The sequence below is a fragment of the Ranitomeya imitator genome, chromosome 1, assembly GCF_032444005.1.
Source record: "Ranitomeya imitator isolate aRanImi1 chromosome 1, aRanImi1.pri, whole genome shotgun sequence".
Lineage (NCBI taxonomy): Eukaryota > Metazoa > Chordata > Amphibia > Anura > Dendrobatidae > Ranitomeya > Ranitomeya imitator.
The window spans coordinates 162,883,186-162,909,722 of NC_091282.1; the positions used below are offsets into that span (position 1 = coordinate 162,883,186).

Below are 26,537 nucleotides of genomic sequence, written 5' to 3' on the forward strand. Positions count from 1 at the left end.
AAATGAAAATAACAATGGTACAAAATACACTCCCCAAACACAGGGAATATTAAGGAAGGAGTAACCAAATAGGAGAGGATGTGGATATGCACACAAACAAAACCGTAAGCAACAATCTTCTGAATAAATCTCCAAATGCCAACTCCAACCACGAATTACACCTCTGTTCTGCCCATCTTATTGTGCAGAAAGTTAATTATCTTGTAATTCAAGTTGTGGCCACTGGAGGTCATCAGTTGCCTACTTTTCATGTTGTTTACCAACCTTTCACTCAGAACAGCAATGTCTTCTGGGTAAGTTCCGACCTCATTCTTTTTGTGGAAGACAAGCTTCAGTAGCCATTTTCCTCTGGTCTGAAGAGAGGCACACGTGCTCCTGTCTCGCTTACTTTCTTACCCCTGTCCTAACGGATCTTATGTTTGTGTTAGTATTTAAGCCTTATGCAGCTCCTATAGTCAAATATAGCTAGGCAGATTGTGCTTTGCAGCTTGCAGTTAGGTTAATGTGTACTCTGCATTTAGATAGATGCATCTTTGTATAGAATAGGGCAGTGCTGCAGAATTACTGTGTAATGCACTCTGTATAATTTCTGCTGTAATGTCCCAGTTATTTATGTGATTTCACCCTGTATGTGCTTATACTGAAATGCTGTTATTCTTTACAGTTTTTCACCAGTCATCCACTATGATCAGTCATCCACTATGATTATTCACTGAACATCCACCGTGTACATCAACATCATTCACTATTCGATCATCTACTATGAATACTGTCCACCATTGTTGTTCAACGTTATAGTTTTGGTTATCACCCTAATAAATAAGACTTAAGCATCAACACAGTCTGTTTACTGGGATGTGGATGAAGGTTTAGCTGTATGTTGGAATCCACACAGCATCCTACATGGAGGAAGGCAGAACAGTGAAAAACGAGACCGCCAGTCGCAGGCGGTGATTGTAAAGTAAGAACAGATTAGCTGCCTTCAGTGAAACTGATAGCCGGTCGCAGGCTGTAGTTGTTCAGACTGTACGGAACCGCTAACACCCACACTGCTCCGCATTCGGGTATCACAGCAGTCGCCATACAGCCGCAGAACTATACTGCAGCCCGCCAAGAAGAGCTACATCATTCCCGCCACGCGGAAGCTCACCGCACACAGACTCAGTTTCCCGCCAAAACACTCAGCAGTACACAGCTAAGCGCACAATGTCTCGAAACAGCACATCCTCACTCAAGACGAGGTCACGAGCAAGCTCTAGCAGGTCATCATTAGCAGAGCTGGCTGCTGTCGCTCGTGCTGAAGCTGAAGCAGCCAAAGCGAGGTCTTCCTTCGCCGAGAAAGAAATGCATCTAAAGCTGAGACAAACAGAGCAAGAAGCAGAAGGTGCGTGTCACGATTCCCCTGACCGCTGTCACCAATGGGTCAGGATTCACACCGTGACCGTCACCCCTACGTCACGGATTGAGGTGACTTTAGGCCAACAGACGGCTATCACATGTGCAGGGGGCTTATCTTAGTTATCCCTCCACTCCACGATGTGATGAAAAACCACACATAAGGCTATTGACCTCTTGCTTACAGCAGGGGCTTATTCTAGGTATCCAACTGCTTTTCTATATACCACGAACTGCAGGGATTTATGTATATCCCGCTTACAGTTCCACTTAACACTTGCAGCTCTCTGGCGCCCCCTTACTTTCAGGTCAGATTAGGTACTGCACCCTGGGTAATTAGTCGCCAGGAAGGCTGCCTGCTATGTACTGGCTATTGGGCACGCTGCAGCGACGCGGTCAACTACTCCCACTCAGGCAGGAACAATAATTATCAAACCCGCAGTTGCTTCAGCATAATCCAACAGTCAGCGCACTTTCGCTGCCACCAGCTTCGATTAAACGGGTCCGAAGCTAACCCAACACAACAGTAACAGTAGCGTTCTCCCTTCAGAAGACTTAGGGTACGGTTTTTAGAGCATGGAGAAGAACTAACATATAATAGTATATCCCATTAAAAATTAGGCAGTGCGTTATCAAAAATATTTTATAAAAAAGTTACAAATGAGACAATTGCAAATATGTACATGGGTAATTATAACATAAAGGGAATAAAAGAGAAAAGATAACACTCACATGTTAAAAGCATTGCAGGCAACCTAGGCTAGTGCAGTTTCCATACATCCCAGTCCATGGGATGTACTCAGCTCTTCCAGAACAATAGGATAAAAAGTCCAGAAGAAGAAATCAAGCAGAAGAGACAGCTGGGGAGCCTGCCACAAACTTAATACCTTAAGGCTTTGACATCACAGAAGGGCTGGCTTATCCAGACCCTCCTCTCTCTACATTCTGCCTAAACTTTAAACTATTTTCTCTGATTTCTATAACTTCACTACAAAACATGTCAGAGTCCTAACATACTCCTCATTCATCTCGGATTAACGTGAGCATTCTAATGAGATCAAATATGTCCTATCTGGGATACATATTTACAGAGAAAACCCTACTTCTTTACCAGATGGAGTTAGAAGCCCGAGATTCATGGGATGTGTAGATACACCGAGTGAGACTAAGAATATATATTTTCGTATTTCTAGCTTAAATCGTTTGCCTAATATCTAACAAAAACTAAACAAAGAATCTTTCATGAATTTTTGGAGCCATTTTTCCATTTCTAACTGAACAAGAGCTTACACAGGAAATGCTAGTCGTAAATTCCATTCGGCAATAAAACCTCTCTTCTCCCATACTCTTAGAGAAGGAAAGCCAGGAATTTGCAGCTCAAACTGTGCTTCAAGAAGGGGGGCTTAGCCCACGCAGGCTAGCAAGAGAACTACTTATGATATTTCATACCATATCGTGACAGTGCGCGCCTGCAAGTGTCTCTAGAAAGACTTATGGTAGACAAAGAGGCAGCAGCTGCAATAGCTAAGGCAGAGTACTTGGAAGCCATGAAGGATCCTGATTATGAGAGACGCAGCAACGTTCTTGGAACAGATCTAGAGCAGCAAGATCCAGCTCAGCGCGTCGCAGAGTACGTTCATCGACACTACAGCATGGACAACACCCTCGACAGACTACAACGATCAGCCTACGTCGATTATCATCGATCCAACCCCGAACTTCGCTACTACAAACAAGAAGACGTCCAACACAGAGGAGTCGACCACAGCTACCGTTCCACTGAGAAGAAGGTACAGCTCCCACCTCACCTTAAAGAGACATCTTCTTCACCAGAAAGGTACTATGCAGACTGTCCGAAGCCAAGAGCATCTCACAGGTATGGTGATGCACCACACACTAAACATGGCTATAACATACCGGCTCGTACCAACACTGATCAAGCCACCATAGACTTGGCAAAGTTCTTTGCCCGCCGAGAACTGGTAACAAAAGGACTTGTAAAGTTCACTGACAAAGCCGAAAACTACAGGTCGTGGCGAGCTTCGTTCCAGAACGCCATTCAGGGACTGGACCTTTCTAGTAGTGAGGAGTTAGATCTCCTGGTAAAGTGGCTTGGAACTGAATCGGTCGAGCATGCTAAAAGACTAAGAGACATTAACATAGAATACCCACACATAGGTTTACGTAAAGTGTGGGAAAGACTTGACGAATGCTATGGGTCCGTAGAAGTAATAGAGAATGCTTTATTCAAAAGAATTGATGATTTCCCTAAGATAGGGCCCAAGGGTTATCAAAGACTTAGAGAATTGAGTGATTTATTGATAGAGTTACAGGTTGCCCAGAAGGAAGGTCACTTGGCTGGATTGGCATTCTTAGACACTGCTAAGGGTGTCAATCCAATAGTACAGAAACTTCCTTACAATCTTCAAGAAAGGTGGATTATACATGGTTCACGGTATAAACAAATTCATAACGTACCATTCCCTCCTTTTACTATATTTGTTGAGTTTGTCACCCAGCAAGCCAAGATCAGAAATGACCCTAGTTTTGATTTCACTCTGTCATGTTCCACTACCCCTGGTGTCAAACCCAGTAAGACACCCGTGGCAGTCCATAAAACTGATATTGATTCCACAGGTCCTCAACACAAGATAACTAAGCCCCCTACGGAAGAGAGCAAACCTCAGGATGTCAGTAAGCAGTGTCCTCTACACAGGAAACCACATCCTCTACTAAAGTGCAGAGCCTTCAGGGAGAAGACTTTAGAGGATCGCAAAGGTTTCCTCAAGGAAAACATCTGCTTCAAATGCTGTGCTACAACCTCTCACTTCGCCAGGAACTGTGGAGCTAGCTTGAAATGTGCAGAATGCAGCAGCACGGATCACAATACAGCCTTGCATCCTGGACCACCTTCAGGAGTGTTGTCACAAGCAGAGGAGCACGATGAGAAACAGAAGAACACCGACGAAGACACCCCTGCGGTCACCTCTCAATGTACGGAGATCTGTAAGGGACTCAAGGGAGGAAGATCCTGCTCAAAAATCTGCCTTGTCCGAGTCTATCCAACAGGCCACAGAGACAAAGCGCTCAAGATATATGCAATCCTAGATGACCAAAGTAATAGGTCTTTAGCCAGGTCCATCTTCTTTGACAACTTCAACATTGTAGGCCCCGATTCTCCCTACTCCCTTAGGACATGTTCAGGTACCATCGAGACGGCGGGGAGGAAAGCAATCGGATACAAAGTGTAGTCCATGGATGGCCAGACCTGTCTGTCACTACCAACCATCCTGGAGTGCAACCAGATTCCTGACAACAGGTCTGAGATACCTTCACCAGAGGTGGCAACGTATCACCCCCACCTGAAGCGTATAGCCCACCTGATACCTGAGTTGGAACCAGAAGCGCCAATAGCTTTACTTCTGGGAAGAGATATACTACGAGTCCACAAGACTAGAGAATATATCAACGGCTCACAGAATGCTCCATACGCGCAGAGGCAGGACCTTGGATGGGTCATTGTAGGAGATGTCTGTCTAGGAGGAGCACACAAGCTGGTCTCAGTCAACAGTATGCTTACCAGCACACTAGAAAATGGACGTCCATCTCTCTTCCAGCCGTGTCACAATAGTCTGCTGGTAAAGGAACTACCGAGCAGCACTCCCCTACCTTGCCCTTTCTCAGTTCCTATCAACGAAGACCACGCCTGTGAAGGTGAACAAGACCACATAGGATGTACAGTCTTCCACAGGACGAAGGAAGACAACAAGGTAGCCATGTCTATAGAAGACAAGATATTCCTGGACATCATGGACGAACAAATAGTCAAGGATACGTCGAATAGTTGGGTCGCACCCCTACCATTTCGACCTCAGAGGAGACTCCTACCCAACAACAAGGAATTGGTCTACAGCAGATTCATCTCCCTAAGACACAAGCTTCAGAAGTCACCTGAGACGAAGGAACATTTCTTTACCTTCATTGGAAAAATATTCCAGAACAACCACGCAGAGATTGCACCTGCACTTCGACACGGAGAGGCGTGTTGGTACCTGCCCATCTTCGGAGTGTACCATCCTAAGAAGCCAGGTCAAATTAGAGTGGTATTCGACTCAAGTGCCAAATGCGAAGACGTGTCATTGAATGATGTCTTACTGTTGGGCCCAGACCTCAACAACAGACTTCTGGAAGTATTACTCTGTTTCCGTAGAGATTCAGTGGCATTTATGGCTGACATACAACAGATGTTCCACTGTTTTCTCGTCAAAGAGGAACACAGAAACTACCTGAGGTTCTTCTGGTACCGTGACAATGACCCGGACGAAGACATCGCAGAGTACCCGATGCGGGTACACATCTTTGGGAACAGTCCTTCCCCAGCGGTCGCAATCTACGGCCTCCGACATTCTGCCAAAAAGGGTGAAGAAGAGTATGGCTCGGACGTCAGGTCCTTTGTGGAAAGGGATTTTTACGTGGATGACTGTTTGAAGTCCACACCGACAAGTGAGGCCGCAATCAGTCTACTAAAGAGGACTCGTGACATGCTCGCTCAGTCTAACCTAAGGTTGCACAAGATTTCTTCCAACAGCCGAGAGTTGATGGAAGCCTTTCCCTCTGAAGACTATTCCAGCGATCTAAAGGATTTAGACCTCAGCATCGACCCCCTTCCCATGCAGCGGAGCCTTGGATTGCTGTGGGACCTGAAGACAGATACCTTCACCTTTCAGATCAGCAAGGATGAGAAACCCTTCACGCGCAGAGGAGTTCTTTCCTTCGTGAATAGTTTATACGACCCCTTGGGGTTCGTAGCTCCAGTAACCATCCAAGGGAAGCTGATGCTCAGGGACTTCACCCAAGACACTACTGATTGGGATGATCCACTTCCAGCAGAAAAGGCTGACCTGTGGGCAGAGTGGAGGAAGTCTCTTGAAGCCCTGACCAACCTTCGTGTGAAACGACCGTATGCTCCTGTGCCATCCACAGAGGTCAAAACGCAAACACTTTGTATTTTCTGTGATGCATCAGTCAAAGCGATTGCAGCAGTAGCGTACCTCAAATCCACAGATGTAAGCGAACAATGCCATATCGGGTTTGTTATGAGCCAGACGAAATTGGCGCCACTTCGTGAACACACGATACCCAGACTGGAACTCTGTGCTGCTGTCCTCGCAGTTGAGTTGGCCGAACTGATCTCGGATGCGATGAGCCTGAAGATCAAGGATGCAGAGTTCTACACCGATAGCAAGGTGGTACTGGGGTACATCTGTAACGAGACATGACGCTTCTACGTCTACGTCAGCAACCGGGTACTTCGGGTAAGAAGATCCACCGACCCTAATCAGTGGCACTACGTACCTACTCACAACAATCCCGCGGACTACGCGACTTAATCCGTTGCTCCCAGTCATCTGAAGGACACTTCATGGTTCACAGGTCCTACCTCTTTGTACCATTCGATGTCCCACATCAGCAGGCCTGAAACTTTCGAACTAGTGGGTCCAGACACAGACGAAGAGATCTGACCTCAAGTGTTTGCTCTACATACAGAGATTTCAAGCTGCCACCTCGAATCTCACTGGTTCAGCAGGTTCTCCACCTGGAAGTCACTCGTTCGAGCTATAGCTTGTCTATTTCATGTAACCCAGTCCTACAAGACAGCACTTTCTAGTGATTCTGGAGATCCATCCATCCTTACTCCTGCAATGTTACTCACACAGAAAACCTGTGTCCCGAAAGCTCCACTCGGAGAATTCAATGACATAGACCTCTACAGACGACAATGGAGGCAAGTACAAAGCGTGTCCAACGTCTTCTGGGATAGATGGAGGAAACAGTATCTCTCCACTCTGCAAACCAGGACAAAGTGGCAGAAAGAACGCCCAAACATTCAATCTGGCGATGTTGTACTCGTCAAAGACAGTCAGTCACATCGGAACGAGTGGCCACTCGGCCTAGTCATTAAGACCCTTCCCAGTAAAGATGGGAAAGTACGGAAAGTAGAGGTCAGAGTGTGCAAGCTTGGGGAGAACAAACTGTTCCTCAGGCCCGTTACCGAGCTTGTATTATTATTTTCCCCAAAAGAACCTAATTGTGGCATCTTTTGACGCCAAGCGGGGAGTGTTCTGCCCATCTTATTGTGCAGAAAGTTAATTATCTTGTAATTCAAGTTGTGGCCACTGGAGGTCATCAGTTGCCTACTTTTCATGTTGTTTACCAACCTTTCACTCAGAACAGCAATGTCTTCTGGGTAAGTTCCACCCTCATTCTTTTTGTGGAAGACAAGCTTCAGTAGCCATTTTCCTCTGGTCTGAAGAGAGGCACACGTGCTCCTGTCTCGCTTACTTTCTTACCCCTGTCCTAACGGATCTCGGTACGTTTATAAAGGTTTAATGCATCTTATGTTTGTGTTAGTATTTAAGCCTTATGCAGCTCCTATAGTCAAATATAGTTAGGCAGATTGTGCTTTGCAGCTTGCAGTTAGGTTAATGTGTACTCTGCATTTAGATAGATGCATCTTTGTATAGAATAGGGCAGTGCTGCAGAATTACTGTGTAATGCACTCTGTAGAATTTCTGCTGTAATGTCCCAGTTATTTATGTGATTGCACCCTGTATGTGCTTATACTGAAATGCTGTTATTCTTTACAGTTTTTCACCAGTCATCCACTATGATCAGTCATCCACTATGATTATTCACTGAACATCCACCTTGTACATCAACATCATTCACTATTCGATCATCTACTATGAATACTGTCCACCATTGTTGTTCAACGTTATAGTTTTGGTTATCACCCTAATAAATAAGACTTAAGCATCAACACAGTCTGTTTACTGGGATGTGGATGAAGGTTTAGCCGTATGTTGGAATCCACACAGCATCCTATGTGGAGGAAGGCAGAACAGCCTCCAACTCCAAACAAGCAGTAAGGACTAACACTGGCAGTTCCTAAGTGTCAGAGGTGAGCATATATAGCAGAGGGGAGTGGAAAACACTGAACAGCTGAGACAATACAGGTATGAAAGCTACAGGAGGTTTAACTGAACATTTTAACCCCTGTACTGCCAGCAAGGAAAAAATCTACACTGTTTAATAAGAAGTTAAAGTACTTTTAACCAGTGCAATACTGTAGTTCGTGAAACCAGACGTCACAATCTTCTGCCGCCCTCTCTGTTGCGGTGTCACCGTGACAATTAGTTTATAAGCTAAAAAAGCTTGCTGACTTCTGTACTAGACAAAGATTAACCAAGTCTGTCCAATAGTGATTTAAATGCTCTTGAAGTAACTGAAAGCTCAGCTGTTATGGGAATCTACAAGTTTAGGGAAAATTCTCCTTGCTCATATACGTTGGGTCATATTTTCCATTACTTTAGGATTGTTCAACCACCTAAGAATTATAAAGTGTGACAGATTTATCATAGTGGTTCATGCTGTTTGATAAATCTGGTATAACTTTAGACTGTCTTACTTTGTACCAGAATTTTGGAAAAACTTTTGGTGCATGGTGTTGGATTTAGATCATGCCTCTCCCCACTAAGTAACGCCCCTTTGGAAAAGACACACCCTTTTGTTAAACAATACACAGAAAACACCTAAAACCTAAAGTTCAGAAAGACAGTTTTTAAGCATAACTTGTCCCTGATTCTGCATCATTTAGCTTGATAAACCTCCCCCATTATGTCTGTCATGCAGCTACTAAAAATAAGGTCTGTTCTATTACGTACTCTCATTGAGTGAAGACAAGAAGGTTATCGCCAACGACTAGCCCCGAGTAACATCACATCAAATTCTGCCACAGTTTCTGTTACTTTTATATATACATATCTGACATCTCGGATAGTGTACAGTATCCAGTGTCATGTCTGTCCCAATTAAGCACTTCTCCTTTGTGACTCTATCCTGCAGTGTTTGCCCTTTGTCACCGCATGATGTCCTGTAGTAAGCATTTTCCATTGCTTTCGGTTAAATGGCCCATACAAGACAGAGCAAACAAAGGCAGATTGGTTGCTATGAATGAAAAGGCTAAGGTTTCTTACTAACCACTTCCTGTTTGCATGAACCGTAGGCAAGAGGCAATATACCCTGTCGTTAAAATCATATTAATTTCCTTGTTTTGCTAGAAAGGCACATTTATGCTTCATTTATATGGTTTTCGAACGTATTTTGTCAAAGTTCTATATCATCACAACACATTTGTTGTACATACAGACGTCAGCAGTCCAGGAACTTCATTTCATCTGATGGGATGCAACAAATTGATGGCAGGTCAAACTGCTCCGTAAAGCTACGGATGTAACCAAGGTCGCGGCAAGTACTCCATAGCCAGAATATAATACGCAGTACATGACATTTTATTTACTCCGACACCAGAAGTGCGGCTCTATCTACAAATATTCTGCAGTGTGCTCAGGTCAATAGTTTCGTGCATAGGGATAGGATTATGGCCATTAGTGCTGTTGTGTTAAATGTCAATTTTGCCAAGGAAATGCCTCAATGGGTTTGAGAGTCATGGCAGCCGAACCTACTTATACTGGCAAGATTGCCTGGCCATGTAATGTGTATGTATTGGGGTCTTCCGTCTCTCCCCAGACAGGTGGGCACAACAAGGATGAAATTCCACCCATGATCCTTCCACTCTCCAGGAAAATAAACCTCTACTGGAGGGATCTTACTCCACTCTCTCCATGCAAAACAAATGTGTGCTCGATCACACCAAGAGTACATGTTAACGTTCAGAAAAAAATCAAGGACCCAGGTACAGTGGCCACATGAGTAATCTGTCGCTGGTGGACCAGAGCGCTGCAAACCTCCCCGTGCCTCTTCTTGTTGGTAGGAGTCTACTTAATCCTGCCTGCAATGTGCTGCAAAATAATGACATCTTCCAGCTTACTAAACAGAAGAGGCATCTGGGATGTCGCAAGTATTAGGGTATGTTCACATGATGCATTTTTGCCACTGGAAAAACAACAGTATTTTACTGTTCCAGCAAAGTGAATGACATTTTTGCTACTTATTTTATCCTTACAAATTGTAAGCAGTTTTAAATCTGCAGTATGTCAAGTCTTTCAGTATTTTTGGAGCTTTTTCACCCATTCTAATAAATTAGAAAAGAGACGCATCAAAAACGAACGTAAAAAAAGGGTATTTTTATGCAGAATTTTTTGCTGCCAAGAAACACATTTTTCTTATGCAGAAATGTTTGCTGCAAACACTTATCTTGTGCACATACCCTTAAGAGGTTTTTTTTTCCGTCTTTTACACAGAATTATAGCATTAAGCAGCCGTTTTGCAGCAGCTTTTCACAAATCACAACAAAGTGCATGAAGTCACTGCAATGTGTGACTATACCATATTAAAGAGGCTGTCCACTACTTTATCATTGATGACCCATGGGGTCTCCCGGGTTCATCATCATCAAGGACATCACCTGAAAGGAGTTTGTATGTTCTCCCCATATTTGCATGGATTTCCTCCAGGTGCCCCAGTTTCTTCCCACACTCCCAAGACATACAGGCAATCTAGATGGTGAGCCCCAATGAGGACAGTGATGATGATGATGATGATGTCTCTGCAGCACTGTGGAATTAATAGCGCTATATAAGTGAGTAAAATGCAAACATACCCCAGGACCAGCATTGTCCCAGTGATGTCAGTGGTGGTCACGTGACACTGTAATCATGTGAGCACTGCAACCTATCAGCTGCTGGCTTCAAAATTCTGTCAGATACAACTATTTAGTATCATGCTGCAGCAGTCAATGCTGGAATGGCACCAGTCCAGGAGGTGAATATGTGGCTTTTTTATATTTTGCTTGGGGCATTTCAAATTGTAATGTAATAATGTCTGTGAATTTAGAATGGGATATTAGTGATGGGCGAGCGTGCTCAGCACTGTTCCATCGAGTATCGGACAGTATCAAGTATCATGTGACGTTGGGGTCCCTGTAAGACACTCATTTGAAAGAGAGAAATGCTTGAGTTTGCTATCCACTTCCATTATGCTCGCTACTCATGACGAGCCTGTCCGAGCATCTGACCGGCATGATTCGAGTACCGGGTACTTGAGCATTTCAGCGCATGATCAACACTAAATACCACATAAGCTCCTGTAGGTGTAATGTGTCTCAATTTTCTTGTCCATATTGTAAAGTTGGATAATGCATCAGTATGCAAGGAATCACCTGAAACTGGAGTACCGCTTAAAACTTTATTCCACTGTAGATATTACGGGTGTAAAAGAGAATTCATCATCAAAAAACTAACAGATAGGTTCAATCACGTCTTCAGAAAATGGTGACACAAACTATGGCAACATGATGGCTCAGAGGTTAGCATTGCAGCATTGGGGTCCTGGGTTCAAATCCCACCATGGACAACATCTGCAGGGAGTTTGTATGTTCTGCCCGTGTTTGTGTGGGTTTCCTCCAGGTTCTCCAGTTTCCTCCCACACTTCAAAGACATATTGAAAGGGAATGTAGATTGTGAGCCCCAATGGGGACAGCGATGATGATGTCTGTAAAGTGCTTTATAAGCGAATATACAAAATTATTTATTTTTACAAATTTCAGAATTTTTTTGAAACCCTAAAATAAAAAAAATCTATGCCAGCTTAGTAGGTTAGAACTTATATAGTTCTGGCTTAAATCATGTTTCCAGGTCATTTTTGGCACAGAATGAATGTCGTAAAAGAAATAAACTATGGCAAAAAAGCATTGTAAACAAGTCCTTATACGTCTATGTGTACGAGGAAATAAAAAAGTTATGGCTATTGGAAATAGATGAGGGAAAATTGCAAATGTAAAAGTGAGAATTGGCTGCGGAGGCAGGGGGCTGATCACCCATACAAGAATTCACCATTGAGGCACGGGTTACTACCTAAACACATGTAAGTGTCATCAAATAAATTCTAGTAGACAAGGAAAATGGTGTGCACTCAGGTCAGGGACAAGGAGGTGCTGGTAAACTGACCGTGGGGTCAAGTCAATCATTCAAAAAAGATTACCGCACACTCAAGACTGGTAAGATGCAAAAGGTGTATGCCAATTTTATTGAAGAAAACAAAACAAAAAATAAGTGGTTGCCACATTCATATTCATTTGAAATAGACAAAAACCCAACGTTTCAACCCTCCCGGGTCTTACTCATGGGGTTACTCAAGTCCTTTGACATAGATGCATAATAGTGGCAGTGGTAGGGGGTGTACGACCGATCCCTTGTTAAGGCACAACCTTATAATAAAGCCAGTCCGGGCAGAAGTGTCCCGGGAGCACAGAATCCGGGTGGTGAGGGCCGTTAGACACCTAGTGGGTCTGAAAAGGGTCCCTGGGAGGATTGGCGGCGCATCCCGCGCCTTGCTGCGATGTCCTGGGGGGAGACCAGGAAAGTCCCCGGGACACTTCTGCCCGGACTGGCTTTATTATAAGGTTGTGCCTTAACAAGGGATCGGTCGTACACCCCCTACCACTGCCACTATTATGCATCTATGTCAAAGGACTTGAGTAACCCCATGAGTAAGACCCGGGAGGGTCGAAACGTCGGGTTTTTGTCTATTTCAAATGAATATGAATGTGGCAACCACTTCTTTTTTATTTTGTTTTCTTCAATAAAATTGGCATACACCTTTTGCATCTTACCAGTCTTGAGTGTGCGGTAATCTTTTTTGAATGATCAAATAAATTCTAGCCATGTACAGACCGGTCTTCCACATGACTACTCATGAATTTCCTGCTGGTGACGCAGAAGTACTCCATCATACTACCTGCATCAGATGTCAGGGAACATATCATTGAGATGGAAAGTGTGACATCACAAAGGTGGTGGAAACACAATCTGACTCAGCCTGAAAGGAACAGACGAATGTATCCTGATCCCCCTCACTGACCCCTTCCACCACATAACCATGGAATCCAAATAAATCCATATGTTGTTCTATGATGTCTCAATTAAGCGCTTGACAAAGGTTAGAGCTCACTTTCATTTGTTCTTTGCTGCTCCTGCCATAGGACACACATCACATTTCCGAGTTACAAATGTCAGATTCAAGGCTTATTAGGAAACCAGCAGAGCGAGGAGCTGCAGACACCCACCCATGATATCTGGGGTGGAGGAGCTTCCCTCGCTGTCCAATGTTCTGGTGCTGAAATAACTCACCGCTCACCGCCAGATGGACTTGGCATACGCTACACTAAATACATTAAAATATTTAAAGGAACAATAAACCTATTGTCTAATCTTATCTACAGGTCCTTCTCAAAAAATTAGCATATAGTGTTAAATTTCATTATTTACCATAATGTAATGATTACAATTAAACTTTCATATATTATAGATTCATTATCCACCAACTGAAATTTGTCAGGTCTTTTATTGTTTTAATACTGACGATTTTGGCATACAACTCCTGATAACCCAAAAAACCTGTCTCAATAAATTAGCATATCAAGAAAAGGTTCTCTAAACGACCTATTACCCTAATCTTCTGAATCAACTAATTAACTCTAAACACATGCACAAGATACCTGAGGCTTTTATAAACTCCCTGCCTGGTTCATTACTCAAAACCCCCATCATGGGTAAGACTAGCGACCTGACAGATGTCAAGAAGGCCATCATTGACACCCTCAAGCAAGAGGGTAAGACCCAGAAAGAAATTTCTCAACAAATAGGCTGTTCCCAGAGTGCTGTATCAAGGCACCTCAATGGTAAGTCTGTTGGAAGGAAACAATGTGGCAGAAAACGCTGTACAACGAGAAGAGGAGACCGGACCCTGAGGAAGATTGTGGAGAAGGACCGATTCCAGACCTTGGGGAACCTGAGGAAGCAGTGGACTGAGTCTGGTGTGGAAACATCCAGAGCCACCGTGCACAGGCGTGTGCAGGAAATGGGCTACAGGTGCCGCATTCCCCAGGTAAAGCCACTTTTGAGCTACAGAGAAGCAGCACTGGACTGTTGCTAAGTGGTCCCAAGTACTTTTTTCTGATGAAAGCAAATTTTTTCGGAAATCAAGGTGCCAGAGTCTGGAGGAAGACTGGGGAGAAGGAAATGCCAAAATGCCTGAAGTCCAGTGTCAAGTACCCACAGTCAGTGATGGTGTGGGGTGCCATGTCAGCTGCTGGTGTTGGTCCACTGTGTTTCATCAAGGGCAGGGTCAATGCAGCTAGCTATCAGGAGATTTTGGAGCACTTCATGCTTCCATCGGCTGAAATGCTTTATGGAGATGAAGATTTCATTTTTCAGCACGACCTGGCACCTGCTCACAGTGCCAAAACCACTGGTAAATGGTTTACTGACCATGGTATTACTGTGCTCAATTGGCCTGCCAACTCTCCTGACCTGAACCCCATAGAGAATCTGTGGGATATTGTGAAGAGAAAGTTGAGAGACGCAAGACCCAACACTCTGGATGAGCTTAAGGCCGCTATTGAAGCATCCTGGGCCTCCATAACATCTCAGCAGTGTCACAGGCTGATTGCCTCCATGCCACGCCGCATTGAAGCAGTCATTTCTGCCAAAGGATTCCCGACCAAGTATTGAGTGCATAACTGAACATTATTATTTGTTGGTTTTTTTGTTTGTTATTAAAAAACACTTTTATTTGATTGGATGGGTGAAATATGCTAATTTATTGAGACAGGTTTTTTGGGTTATCAGGAGTTGTATGCCAAAATCATCAGTATTAAAACAATAAAAGACCTGACAAATTTCAGTTGGTGGATAATGAATCTATAATATATGAAAGTTTAATTGTAATCATTACATTATGGTAAATAATGAAATTTAACACTATATGCTAATTTTTTGAGAAGGACCTGTACAGTTGAACACATTCTATTGTTCTATATTATCAGCCACTTCCGTTGTGGAAAGGTTGACTGGGGTAGTTTTTTATGAGATCATTCACAAAATTCATTTTTGATCAGCCCTTTATTGTTACAGTCCTATGAGCCTGAAAATACATTTTTATGTACTGTATATTCGGGAGTGACATTAGCAGCTATTATATCACAAGCTTTTTTTTTTTGTTAATTGATGCTGGCATTCTTCCTAACTCCCTGACAAAACTCAATGAATTGAATTTGGCAGATATATCAGGGATGACTTTATTATTTGGAAACCCCCCTTGGTGATGTCACAATGTGTTCCCTCGTTTTACATAGGAACCTAATGCAATGATTTACAATGTAATCCTAAATGAATTAACTATGCATCTGCAGAGAGGAGCTGGTTTCTGTGCAGCCCCATGTTACTCAATAAGTGACATATTTTAACATGGGCCAAATAAAATGCAAAAAAATACTTGATAATGTGTTAAAGAATGATACTTATCAATCATTGTGTGTGTATACATACATATACATAAATATATATATATATACATATATACAATCTTGATCTATTTATAACAACCAGTCATTGTGTCTGTATATATATGTATATAAATATGTATTGATCTACCTATAATAACAACCAATCATCGTGCATGTATATATATATATATATATATATACATATATATAGTATGTATATAATATCGATCTATCTATAATAACCAATCATCGTGCATGTATATATATATATATATATATATATATATGTATATAATATCGATCTATCTATAATAACCAATCATGGTGTGTGTATATATATATGTATTTATATAGTGTGTGTATATATATATATATATATATATATATATATATATATATATAGTATTGATCTGCCTATAATAAACCATCCATATTATTATTATTTTTTATTATTATTGTTAATTTATATAGCACCATTAATTCCATGGTGCTGTACATGAGAAAGGGGTTACATACAGGGTACCATACCATATGCACAGTTTCTGAACAAGTCCTATCAGTGTTGCAGTGATTTTTGCGCCCTTGGCTCGCATCTTGCGTGTATCTATTCCTGGAACATATGTAGCACACAAGCACGGATCATGCAGAACCCCACACAGTCACTGTGCCAGCGAGGCGTGCTATTGACTCTCAGCAGTGGAAGCAGCTGATCTGTCGCCTGTTTCAGCGTGATTTTGCTGTTTCCTTCAGTCATTGTGGGCGTCTCCGTGCCTAATTACACGAACTGATCTCTCCGTGGGCAGTGCAGCTACGTGAATCCCTGCTTCCTATTTTAGCATCTCTCCTCCCTTTGGGAATACCGTATAGATTTAAGACGCTGGAAGTGTGCTTGACGTAGTTTTGACGTGTAAATACTCATTTCCATTGAATGTGGAGAAAGGTTCGTGTTGTGGGATTTTTTTTTTTCCTCCAGCTATAGACTCCACAAGAGAGACCTGCTCCTGACATCCGCTCGCTAGGCAACAAGGCGAAGGCAAAGGGCTTTATATTTAATACAGGTTGTTGTTGTTGTTTTTTTTTAGAGAAGTAATCATTTGTGAACATTATCCAGATACGTGTTGCAATGGAAGGAGGATGCTGGCCTTACAAGTACATTGCTGTAGTGTCTATCTTATCATCATGCTGCTTACTACTCGCGTCTGGCATAGAGAGACGATATGTGAATGAATGGGCTGTAGAGGTACCGGGTGGTCCAGAAGAAGCAGAGTTACTAGCCAGAGAACTGGGCTATGAATTACTTGGTCCGGTAAGACAAAAATTCTTTAATTTTGATGTATTCATATTGTGAAAATGCTTATAACCTGTGGACACTTAACCATTTGCTATGAGTTTGCCGTATTTTTCGAAATGTCACTTGGTGCTTATAGAACCTGGTGCCGATCTGGCGCTTCATACCCGTGCTGCAATCTTTTAATCAGTTGCCTCATAAATTATTATTTATTTTTCTTATTATTATTCTTTTTCTTCTTCTTATTATTTCATTTTACAGTACCCTTAATTCCAGAGTGCTCTAGACATGACAAAGGTAACATACATTTAACATATATATAACATATATAAACCACATATAAAATACAGTAAACGGACTGGTACAGACGGGTATAGGACCCGGTCCTCACGGGGTTACAATCTACAGGGAATGCAGAACAGGCGTCTGCAGCCTTCCAGAAGAAGGCATCATTCATTCATAAGTATTGCACTTATTACTACCATCTTTCCACCACTCTATTGCGATACGTTGCATGCCAGGGTATCTAAATATTTTAATTAACCATACAATGCAAATGATATCTGTATGTATTGTCAGGATTCTTCTTAATTTGTATCAAACATGTGAGTTTAGCAAACGCAAATACACACGCTGTATAAGTAAAGAAAACCAGTATAGCATGGGAAGGTTTATCTCCATAACATTGGATAAGACTGTGATATTTCCTCATTACGTGGATAGGAAACATATCTATGCGATACTGACGTTTGCAGATGAAGGAAGGTTTTGGTGATGTGACGGAGGTATCCAGCTCCCTGGTGTCAATTGTAAATCAGAATCTTTATAGATCGTGGTAGGGGTCCGATCTGGTGGTATCACACCTACTCATACCTATCTTTCCAGCGGTGTTACGTAGGCAATTACAACCTGAGATTCTGCAGCCTGCAAGACATATGTCGTCTTCATTAACATTAATCTCTGGAGAAGTATCTAGCATATATTATTTTTCCATATTCAATATGGCTGTGCTCGTTACCAGCATCTGCTTGCACTTATCTGAGTCACGCACATAAGCTGTATGAGATCTGGGCATCAAGACATTTTGGCTTATATTAAAATACATACGGTAATCCTTACAAGGTATAATGCTAACTGTATGAGTGACCACTTATCTCTCTAATAGCTAAAGTATATGTGTTCATGTAAATACAGAAAAATAGATGTTACACAGAAAGCAGGCATGAAGGATAACTTTTTAAAAAGACCAAAAATGGTTACCTTCCCCCCCACACACACACACATAGGTTAGGTTTAGGCTGTCACTTGGAATTTTTTTTGGTGTAGGCTTTGAGATAATATAATGTAGATAGTGTACACAGGAGGTTAATCGTATTCTTAATCTTGTATCTTGTTAATAAACTGTGACCAACCTGTTCAACCCACCTAGGACTGTCTGTGTTTAATTACGGGATTGGAGGGAGGGGGGAAGGCACTGGTTATGACACTCAAGTCTCCACAGTCTATAATGTTGACAGTGTACACAGGAGGTTAATCTTATTCTTAATCTTGTATCTGGCATTCATTTTTGTTACAATGCAAAAAAAATTCAATGTTGAAAGAAAACTTCATAACCAAAATTGACAGATCTAACTTAACTAGAAGTCCAAGAAGCCATAATAGGCCAAGAAGCCAAGACATAGGGATAAGTTAAGTTGTCTTCACACTGGAGAGAAGTCTTAAAGGGAACCAGTTGCCCCAAAAATTGAAGATGAACTGTGGCCACCGGCATCAGGGGCTTATCTACAGCATTCTGTAATGCTGTAGATAAGACCCCGATGTATCCTGAAAGATGAGAAAAAGAGGTTATATTAAACTCACCCAGGGGCAGTCCCGCTGCTGTCCGTGTCTGATGGGTGTCGCGGTCCGGGGCCTCCCATCTTCTTACGATGACGTCCTCTTCTTTTCTTCCTGTGGCAGCTCCGACGTAAGCGTACTTTGTCTGCCATGTTGAGGGCAGAGCAAAGTACTGCAGTGCGCAGGCGCCGGGCTTCTCTGACCTGTCCCAGCACCTGCGCACTGCAGTACTTTGCTCTGCCCTCAACAGGGCAGATAAATTACGCCTGTGCCACAGCTGCGACGTGAAGACAAGAAGAGGACGTCATCGTAAGAAGATAGGAGGCCCCGGGCCGCAGTGGGACCGCCCCTGGGTGAGTATAATATAACCTCTTTTTCTCATCTTTCAGGATACATCAGGGGCTTATCTACAGCATTACAGAATGTAGATAAGCTCCTGATGCCAGTGGTCACAGCTCATCTTCGAATTTTGGGGTGAAAGGTTCCCTTTAACTGTGACTGTGCCTCGTGGGCAGTATGGAGGGAGCACTATGATTTCCTTTACCTGACCCTGCTGAGCCACTATTTTGTCTGTCAGGATAAAAATAAAGGTACCTTCACACTGAGCAACTTTACAACGAGAACGACAACGATCCGTGACGTTGCAGCGTCCTGGATAGCGATCTCGTTGTGTTTGACACGCAGCAGCGATCAGGATCCCGCTGTGACATCGCTGGTCATTGCTGAAAGTCCGGAACTTTATTTGGTCGTCAGGTCGGCGTGATGTGTCATGTTTGACAGCAAAAGCAACGATGCCTGCAATGTTTTTTCACAGAGCTAACAACCAGCGAGAACGATAAGTACATCACTGGATCGCTCCTGCATCGTTCTGGAGTTGCTGTGTTTGACATCTCTACAGCGACCTAACAGCGACGCTCCAGCGATCTAGTTTAGGTCGGATCGTTGTCTATATCGCTGGAGCGTCGCTAAATGTGACGGTACCTTAACTCTTCATCTTTAGGGTATGTTCAGAAGATCAGTAAATGCTGTGGGCTGGACTCTGTGTACTTGTGCAACGTCCAACCCACAGCATCTAGCTGTTACAGCATAGTGGATGGGATTTCAAGAAATCACATGCCCACTATGTGTGCTGAGTTGCCTGTGGATCACTTGCGGAGACAGACATGCAGCATGTCTCTCCAGACCGCAGCATGTCAATTTCTCTTGCGGAGATGCGAGTCTCAAGCACAACTTTCAGTGAACACATGCAGAATCACCTGTGTTCAATAGATGGCAACACTTTGGACTCAGCGAACATGTGCTGCATCTTAAGCGCTGCAAATTCCTTATCGTCGACACATACCCTTAAGAACTTTTTTCAAGTTTTGGTGTGCATAGAAATTAAGGGAAGGTATAGGGGGACAGGTTGTAGGAGTTAAAACAAGGATTTCTACATGTGTATTTATTTGCTCAGTTTATTGGTCATCTATTTTTCTTCCATTTTAAAAATGTTGTCTCAAGTTCAGAAAAGGGTAAAATTGCAGAGTGCTAGAAAGCAACATTGCAATTAACCCTTTATTAAAAATCCTCTATGTTCTCAAAAACAGAGGGATTTTTAATTTTATAATGTACAGCTTCTTGTTTAGATTACTGGCCACCTTAGAATGGCCCATTACCTAGGCAAGGAACGTGCACCACTAGCATGGTGCAGAGGCAAAGCTGCCTCAGTTAGCAGCTTGGGAGAGCACTCTGTTCGGACTTGCACCACAACCATACTTCTGGTCCAAACTGTCAATCTTCAAAAGAGCCCCGCGTCCAACAAAGCAGGAAACTGGGGCCTGGGGAACTGTGTACTCCTGAAATTAAATCTTGAGAACACCCTATTAAGTAATATTTAATCTTTTATTAACCTTTAAAACTGTATACAATATATCCACATGCTATCTAAAAGAGGTGTGATGTCAATTTGTAAAATACAAACACCTGGCATTTCTGGCAGGCAATGAAGCTATTGATCATTTTTTTCAGGCAAAAATTGCATGTCCACCTTGATTTGATGATCAGCAGTCATATTAATTGGTGGATTAGAGGAAAAGGGACCATTGTTGCCTAAATAGGTTGGATCCTAGTGGTGGTATACCCACCTATATTAGACTTTGAATATCACATTTGCCTCTGTTGAGAAATCCCTGTAAAGTAATTCACAAGTGAATTGTTTTTCTGACAATTCCATAAAACCATGACTACACAAACTTTCCATGTCACAAACAGGTACATGAGAGTTTAAAGAAGCTGTAAAGGTCTCAACAAACTACTCTTAATAAGCTTCATAGACATACTTTATGGCTACACAAGGTAAATAAATTGAGCTATTTGTAAACTAGTAGTCAGATTTTATGTGTGGCTGGGCCCTTTATATTACTACTAGCTATTGAACCCGTTCTACGCCCGGATGGCTAGCATCTATATTGGTATATGGTCTCCATCCTGGTATGTGCTGCTCTATCCTGCGTCCCCATCCTGTCATGTGCTGCTCCATCCTGCGTCCCCATCCTGACATGTGCTGCACCCATCCTGCACCCCCATTCTGACATGTGCTGCTCCCATCCTGCACCCCCATTCTGACATGTGCTGCTCCATCCTGCGTCCCCATCCTGTCATGTGCTGCACCCATCCTGGCCCCCATCCTGCCATGTGTTGCACCCATCTTGCGCCCCCATTCTGTCATGTGTTGCACCCATCCTGCGCCCCCATTCTGTCATGTGCTGCTTCCATCCTGCGCCCCCATTGTGACATATGCTGCTCCCATCCTGCGCCCCCATTCTAACATGTTCTGCACCCATCTTGCGCCCTCATTCTGTCATGTGTTGCACCCATCCTGCGCCCCCATTCTGTCATGTGCTGCTCCCATCCTGCGCCCCCATTGTGACATGTGCTGCACCCATCCTGCGCCTCCATTCTGACATGTTCTGCACCCATCCTGTGCCTCCATTCTGTCATTTGCTGCTCCCATCCTGTCATTTGCTGCTCCCATCCTGTGCCCCCGTTCTGTCATGTGCTGCTTTCATCCTGTGCCCCCGTTCTTTCATGTGCTACTGCCATCCTGCGCCCCGTTCTGTCATGTGCTGCTCCCATCCTGCGCCCCCGTTCTGTCATGTGCTGCTCCCATCCTGCGCCCGTTCTGTCATGTGCTGCTACCATCCTGCGCCCCCGTTCTGTCATGTGCTGCTCCCATCCTGCACCCATTTTGTCATGTGCTGCTGCCATTGTGCGCCCGTTCTGTCATGTGCTGTTCCCATCCTGTGCCCCCGTTCTTTCATGTGCTGCTCCCATCCTGTGCCCCCGTTCTTTCATGTGCTGCTCCCATCCTGCGCCCCCGTTCTGTCATGTGCTGCTCCCATCCTGCGCCCGTTCTGTCATGTGCTGCTGCCATCCTGCGCCCCCGTTCTGTCATGTGCTGCTGCCATCCTGCGCCCGTTCTGTCATGTGCTGCTGCCATCCTGCCCCCGTTCTGTCATGTGATGCTCACATCTTGCGCCCCATTCTGTCATGTGCTGCTCCCATCCTGCGCCTCTGTTCTGTCATGTGCTGCTGCCATCCTGCGCCCCCGTTCTGTCATGTGCTGCTCCCATCCTGCGTCCCCCGTTCTGTCATGTGCTGCTCCCATCCTGCGTCCCCCGTTCTGTCATGTGCTGCTCCCATCCTGCGCCCCCATTGTGACATGTGCTGCACCCATCCTGCGCCTCCATTCTGACATGTTCTGCACCCATCCTGTGCCTCCATTCTGTCATGTGCTGCTTTCATCCTGTGCCCCCGTTCTTTCATGTGCTGCTGCCATCCTGCGCCCCGTTCTGTCATGTGCTGCTCCCATCCTGCGCCCCCGTTCTGTCATGTGCTGCTCCCATCCTGTGCCCGTTCTGTCATGTGCTGCTACCATCCTGCGCCCCCGTTCTGTCATGTGCTGCTCCCATCCTGCACCCATTTTGTCATGTGCTGCTGCCATTGTGCGCCCGTTCTGTCATGTGCTGTTCCCATCCTGCGCCCCTGTTCTTTCATGTGCTGCTCCCATCCTGTGCCCCCGTTCTTTCATGTGCTGCTCCCATCCTGCGCCCCCGTTCTGTCATGTGCTGCTCCCATCCTGCGCCCGTTCTGTCATGTGCTGCTGCCATCCTGCGCCCCCGGTCTGTCATGTGCTGCTGCCATCCTGCGCCCGTTCTGTCATGTGCTGCTGCCATCCTGCCCCCGTTCTGTCATGTGATGCTCCCATCTTGCGCCCCATTCTGTCATGTGCTGCTCCCATCCTGCGCCCCTGTTCTGTCATGTGCTGCTCCCATCCTGCGCCCCTGTTCTGTCATCTGCTGCTCCCATCCTGTGCCCGTTCTGTCATGTGCTGCTGCCATCCTGCGCCCCCGTTCTGTCATGTGCTGCTCCCATCCTGCGTCCCCCGTTCTGTCATGTGCTGCTCCCATCCTGCGTCCCCCGTTCTGTCATGTGCTGCTCCCATCCTGCGTCCCCCGTTCTGTCATGTGCTGCTCCCATCCTGCGCCCCCGTTCTGTCATGTGCTGGTGCCATCCTGCGCCCCTGTTCTGTCATGTGCTGCTCCCATCCTGCACCCTCGTTCTGTCATGTGCTGCTCCCATCCTGCGCCCCCGTTCTGTCATGTGCTGCTGCCATCCTGCGCCCCCGTTCTGTCATGTGCTGCTCCCATCCTGCGCCCCCGTTCTGTCATGTGCTGCTCCCATCCTGCGCCCCCGTTCTGTCATGTGCTGCTCCCATCCTGCGCCCCCGTTCTGTCATGTGCTGCTCCCATCCTGCGCCCCCATTCTGTCATCTGCTGCTACCATCCTGCGCCCGTTCTGTCATGTGCTGCTCCCATCCTGCGCCCGTTCTGTCATGTGCTGCTGCCATCATGCGCCCGTTCTGTCATGTGCTGCTGCCATCCTGCGCCCGTTCTGTCATGTGCTGCTGCCATCCTGCGCCCGTTCTGTCATGTGCTGCTGCCATCCTGCGCCCGTTCTGTCATGTGCTGCTGCCATCCTGTGCCCGTTCTGTCATGTGCTGCTGCCATCCTGCGCCACCATTGTATTATATGCCCCCATAAGATGCTCCATTATATATGCCCCGTATGCTGCTGCCATATATAAAAAAAACAAAAAAAACAAACTCACCTATCGTCGCTGGGCGCCGAGTGCTGGGGGCCTGAGCAGGCGGGGACACCGGCGCGCTGTGGGGGTCAGGTGCCGGAGTCACCGCTAGCTCAGGCCCCCAGCACTTGCTATACTCACCTGTCTGTCCTGTTCTAGCGCTGCGCGCCGCCATCTTCCGGCTCCTCTGGCTGTGACTGTTCAGTCAGAGGGCGGCGCCGGCGCGCATTAAGCGCGTCATCGCGCCCTCTGAACTGGGAACGTCACAGCAGAGGACCCGGGAGACGGAGCCGCATGCAGCGCTGGAACGGGGGACAGGTGAATATACTTACCCTCCTGTCGGTCCCTGACTCTCCGGTGGAGATCGCGGTGTGTGTTCAGTGTTTACGCATACCGCGATCTCCCGGGAGCGTCACTCTGTGAGACCCAGACTGCGCCGGCGCTTGCGCTTGCGCAGTCTATAAAGGCTTCGGACAGAGTGACGCTCCCAGCGTTATATTAAAGATATAGTGGCACAGAACTTGGCAGTTACACTACTACTAGACTGAGGCACTGAGCTTGGCGGTTACTCTACTAGGCAGAGGCACAGAGCTCAGTAGTTATACTACTAGACTGAGGCACTAAGCTTGGCGGTTACTCTACTAGACAGAGGCACAGAGCTCAGTAGTTATACTACTAGACTGAGGCACTGAGCTTGGCGGTTACTCTACTAAACAGAGGCACACAGCTCAGTAGTTATACTACTAGACAGTGGCGCAGAACTTGGCAGATACGCTACTACTAGACAGAGGCACAGAGCTTAGTAGTTATACTACTAGACAGTGGCGCAGAACTTGGCAGTTACACTACTACTAGACAGAGACACAGAGTTCAGTAGTTATACTACTAGACAGTGGCGCAGAACTTGGCAGTTACGCTACTACTAGACAGAGGCACAAAGCTCAGTAGTTATACTACTAGACAGTGGTGCCGAACTTGGAAGTTACGCTACTACTAGACAGAGGCACAGAGCTCAGTAGTTATACTACTAGACATTGGCCTTAAGCTTGGCAGTTACACAACAGTATGACATAAACATTAACAGCATGTTTTGACATAGGGCATTGAACAGATAACTTGTTTCAGAATACCACACCTGGTAAAGTCTACAATTGCTCACCCACAGGAACAGTCTACATTGCTTACTCTCAAATTCAGCAGCAAAGCAGAACTTGGAGATACACACATTCCCAGCAGGCCTTTAGGTATAGGCCCCAGTCTTTCTTGAGGAAAGTCATGGAAGGTCCATGATCCAGGCTTGAGCCAACACAAGGGTTTCCAACCACAGCAGAGGTCAATGTCAGAGGCCACAGTCCTTTAAAATCTTAAGACACAGAACCACTTGGCATTACAGACCAAATGCCATTCACTATTTCATTGTCTCACCAAGGACATATTTCGAAGTAAGCTGGTGTGGTCGATCATTACAGGTTACTATAATGCATACCTTTCCTTGTACTTGACCAAGGGTCTAAAAAATTTAGGTAATGGCATTCCTCTAATTCTGAAGTTCTCTCTCATGTAGTTATCAGAGAGCAGTCCTCAACTATTCTTTCAGCAAGCTCTTTGATGTCAGGGGGTCTCAAGATCTCTTCTTGAGATAATTAATCAGCAGATATGCATTTGACTAGCCACGCTATGATTAAGATTTAACTAACTTCCATCTAATTCTTCTGACCACAATTTGCAGTAAATCACTTATTTGATACACTCTACCCACCTAGAGTATGGCAAGAGCAGCACCACACTCTTTTTTATCTTACACACGTGATCTGTGTCCTCAGCCAGCCTTTAAATCATAGAGGGTGGTTTGCTGGTTCAACTTCTCATAAAAGCCACCTGTATTAATTTCATCCAAGGTTTCAGGTTCCTAAAGGGCAAGTGCCCATACCTAGAAAAACATGAACCTAGCATAACCTGAGCTGACATAACCCAGTTTGACCAGTTACAATATTTACCTGGTTCACCACAATGAAACAGTTCAAGGGTATAGTTTTCTTATAAGGAGGTGTAGTGATAGTAATGCTCAATTGGTTCCTCAGATCACCCGCTGTACATGTTATCATAAACTTTGATTGGAATAAGGTCTTCATCATTTACACTAAATATTTTAGCTGCCATGCCCAATATTGTAAACTAGGTAATAACCAATAGATGTTTTTAAAGCTCTTTACATCAGTGTTGGTAACTTCAGCTGTTCTTCTCATAGGAGCAAACAAAAAATTAAACAAGCCCTGTACCCCTTATATGATGAATAATAATGGTGACGAACGGACCCCACTGACTATACTGCTGTGCTATTTTGTTGGCTGTATTTGACAGGATACAGGACAAAGGCTCCTAACATAATTTATAAAAAATGAATATGTTTTCTTGAAACGTTTCTAGTTTCTATCAAATGTTGGAATTATGATTTGAGGCATGATAGGGTTTGAGGTTAAACCATTTAAATTATTTTGTTTTAATGGTTTTATTATATTTAAAGAGCATTTTAAAAGCACAAAAATCACAAACAGACAATGCCTTGCTTGTATGTTTAGGTCTTAAGGT

General features: G+C 44.6%; 1 protein-coding gene across 3 annotated transcripts in view; it reads left to right on the forward strand.

The window, feature by feature from the left end:
• The first annotated feature begins 16,307 nt into the window (after positions 1 to 16,307).
• The window catches only part of PCSK1 (proprotein convertase subtilisin/kexin type 1), a 98,957-nt gene continuing 88,727 nt past the window's right edge, over positions 16,308 to 26,537 (forward strand). Inside the window, exons 1-2 of one of the 3 annotated variants that reach the window (XM_069752019.1) lie at positions 16,399 to 16,640; positions 16,783 to 17,006. In XM_069752019.1, coding sequence (XP_069608120.1) covers positions 16,824 to 17,006 — 183 coding nt within the window. In that variant the 5' untranslated portion in view covers positions 16,399 to 16,640; positions 16,783 to 16,823. Of the gene's footprint in view, positions 17,007 to 26,537 lie in introns of all 3 variants that reach the window. The other 2 variants (XM_069752030.1, XM_069752008.1) reach the window with 2 other exon arrangements.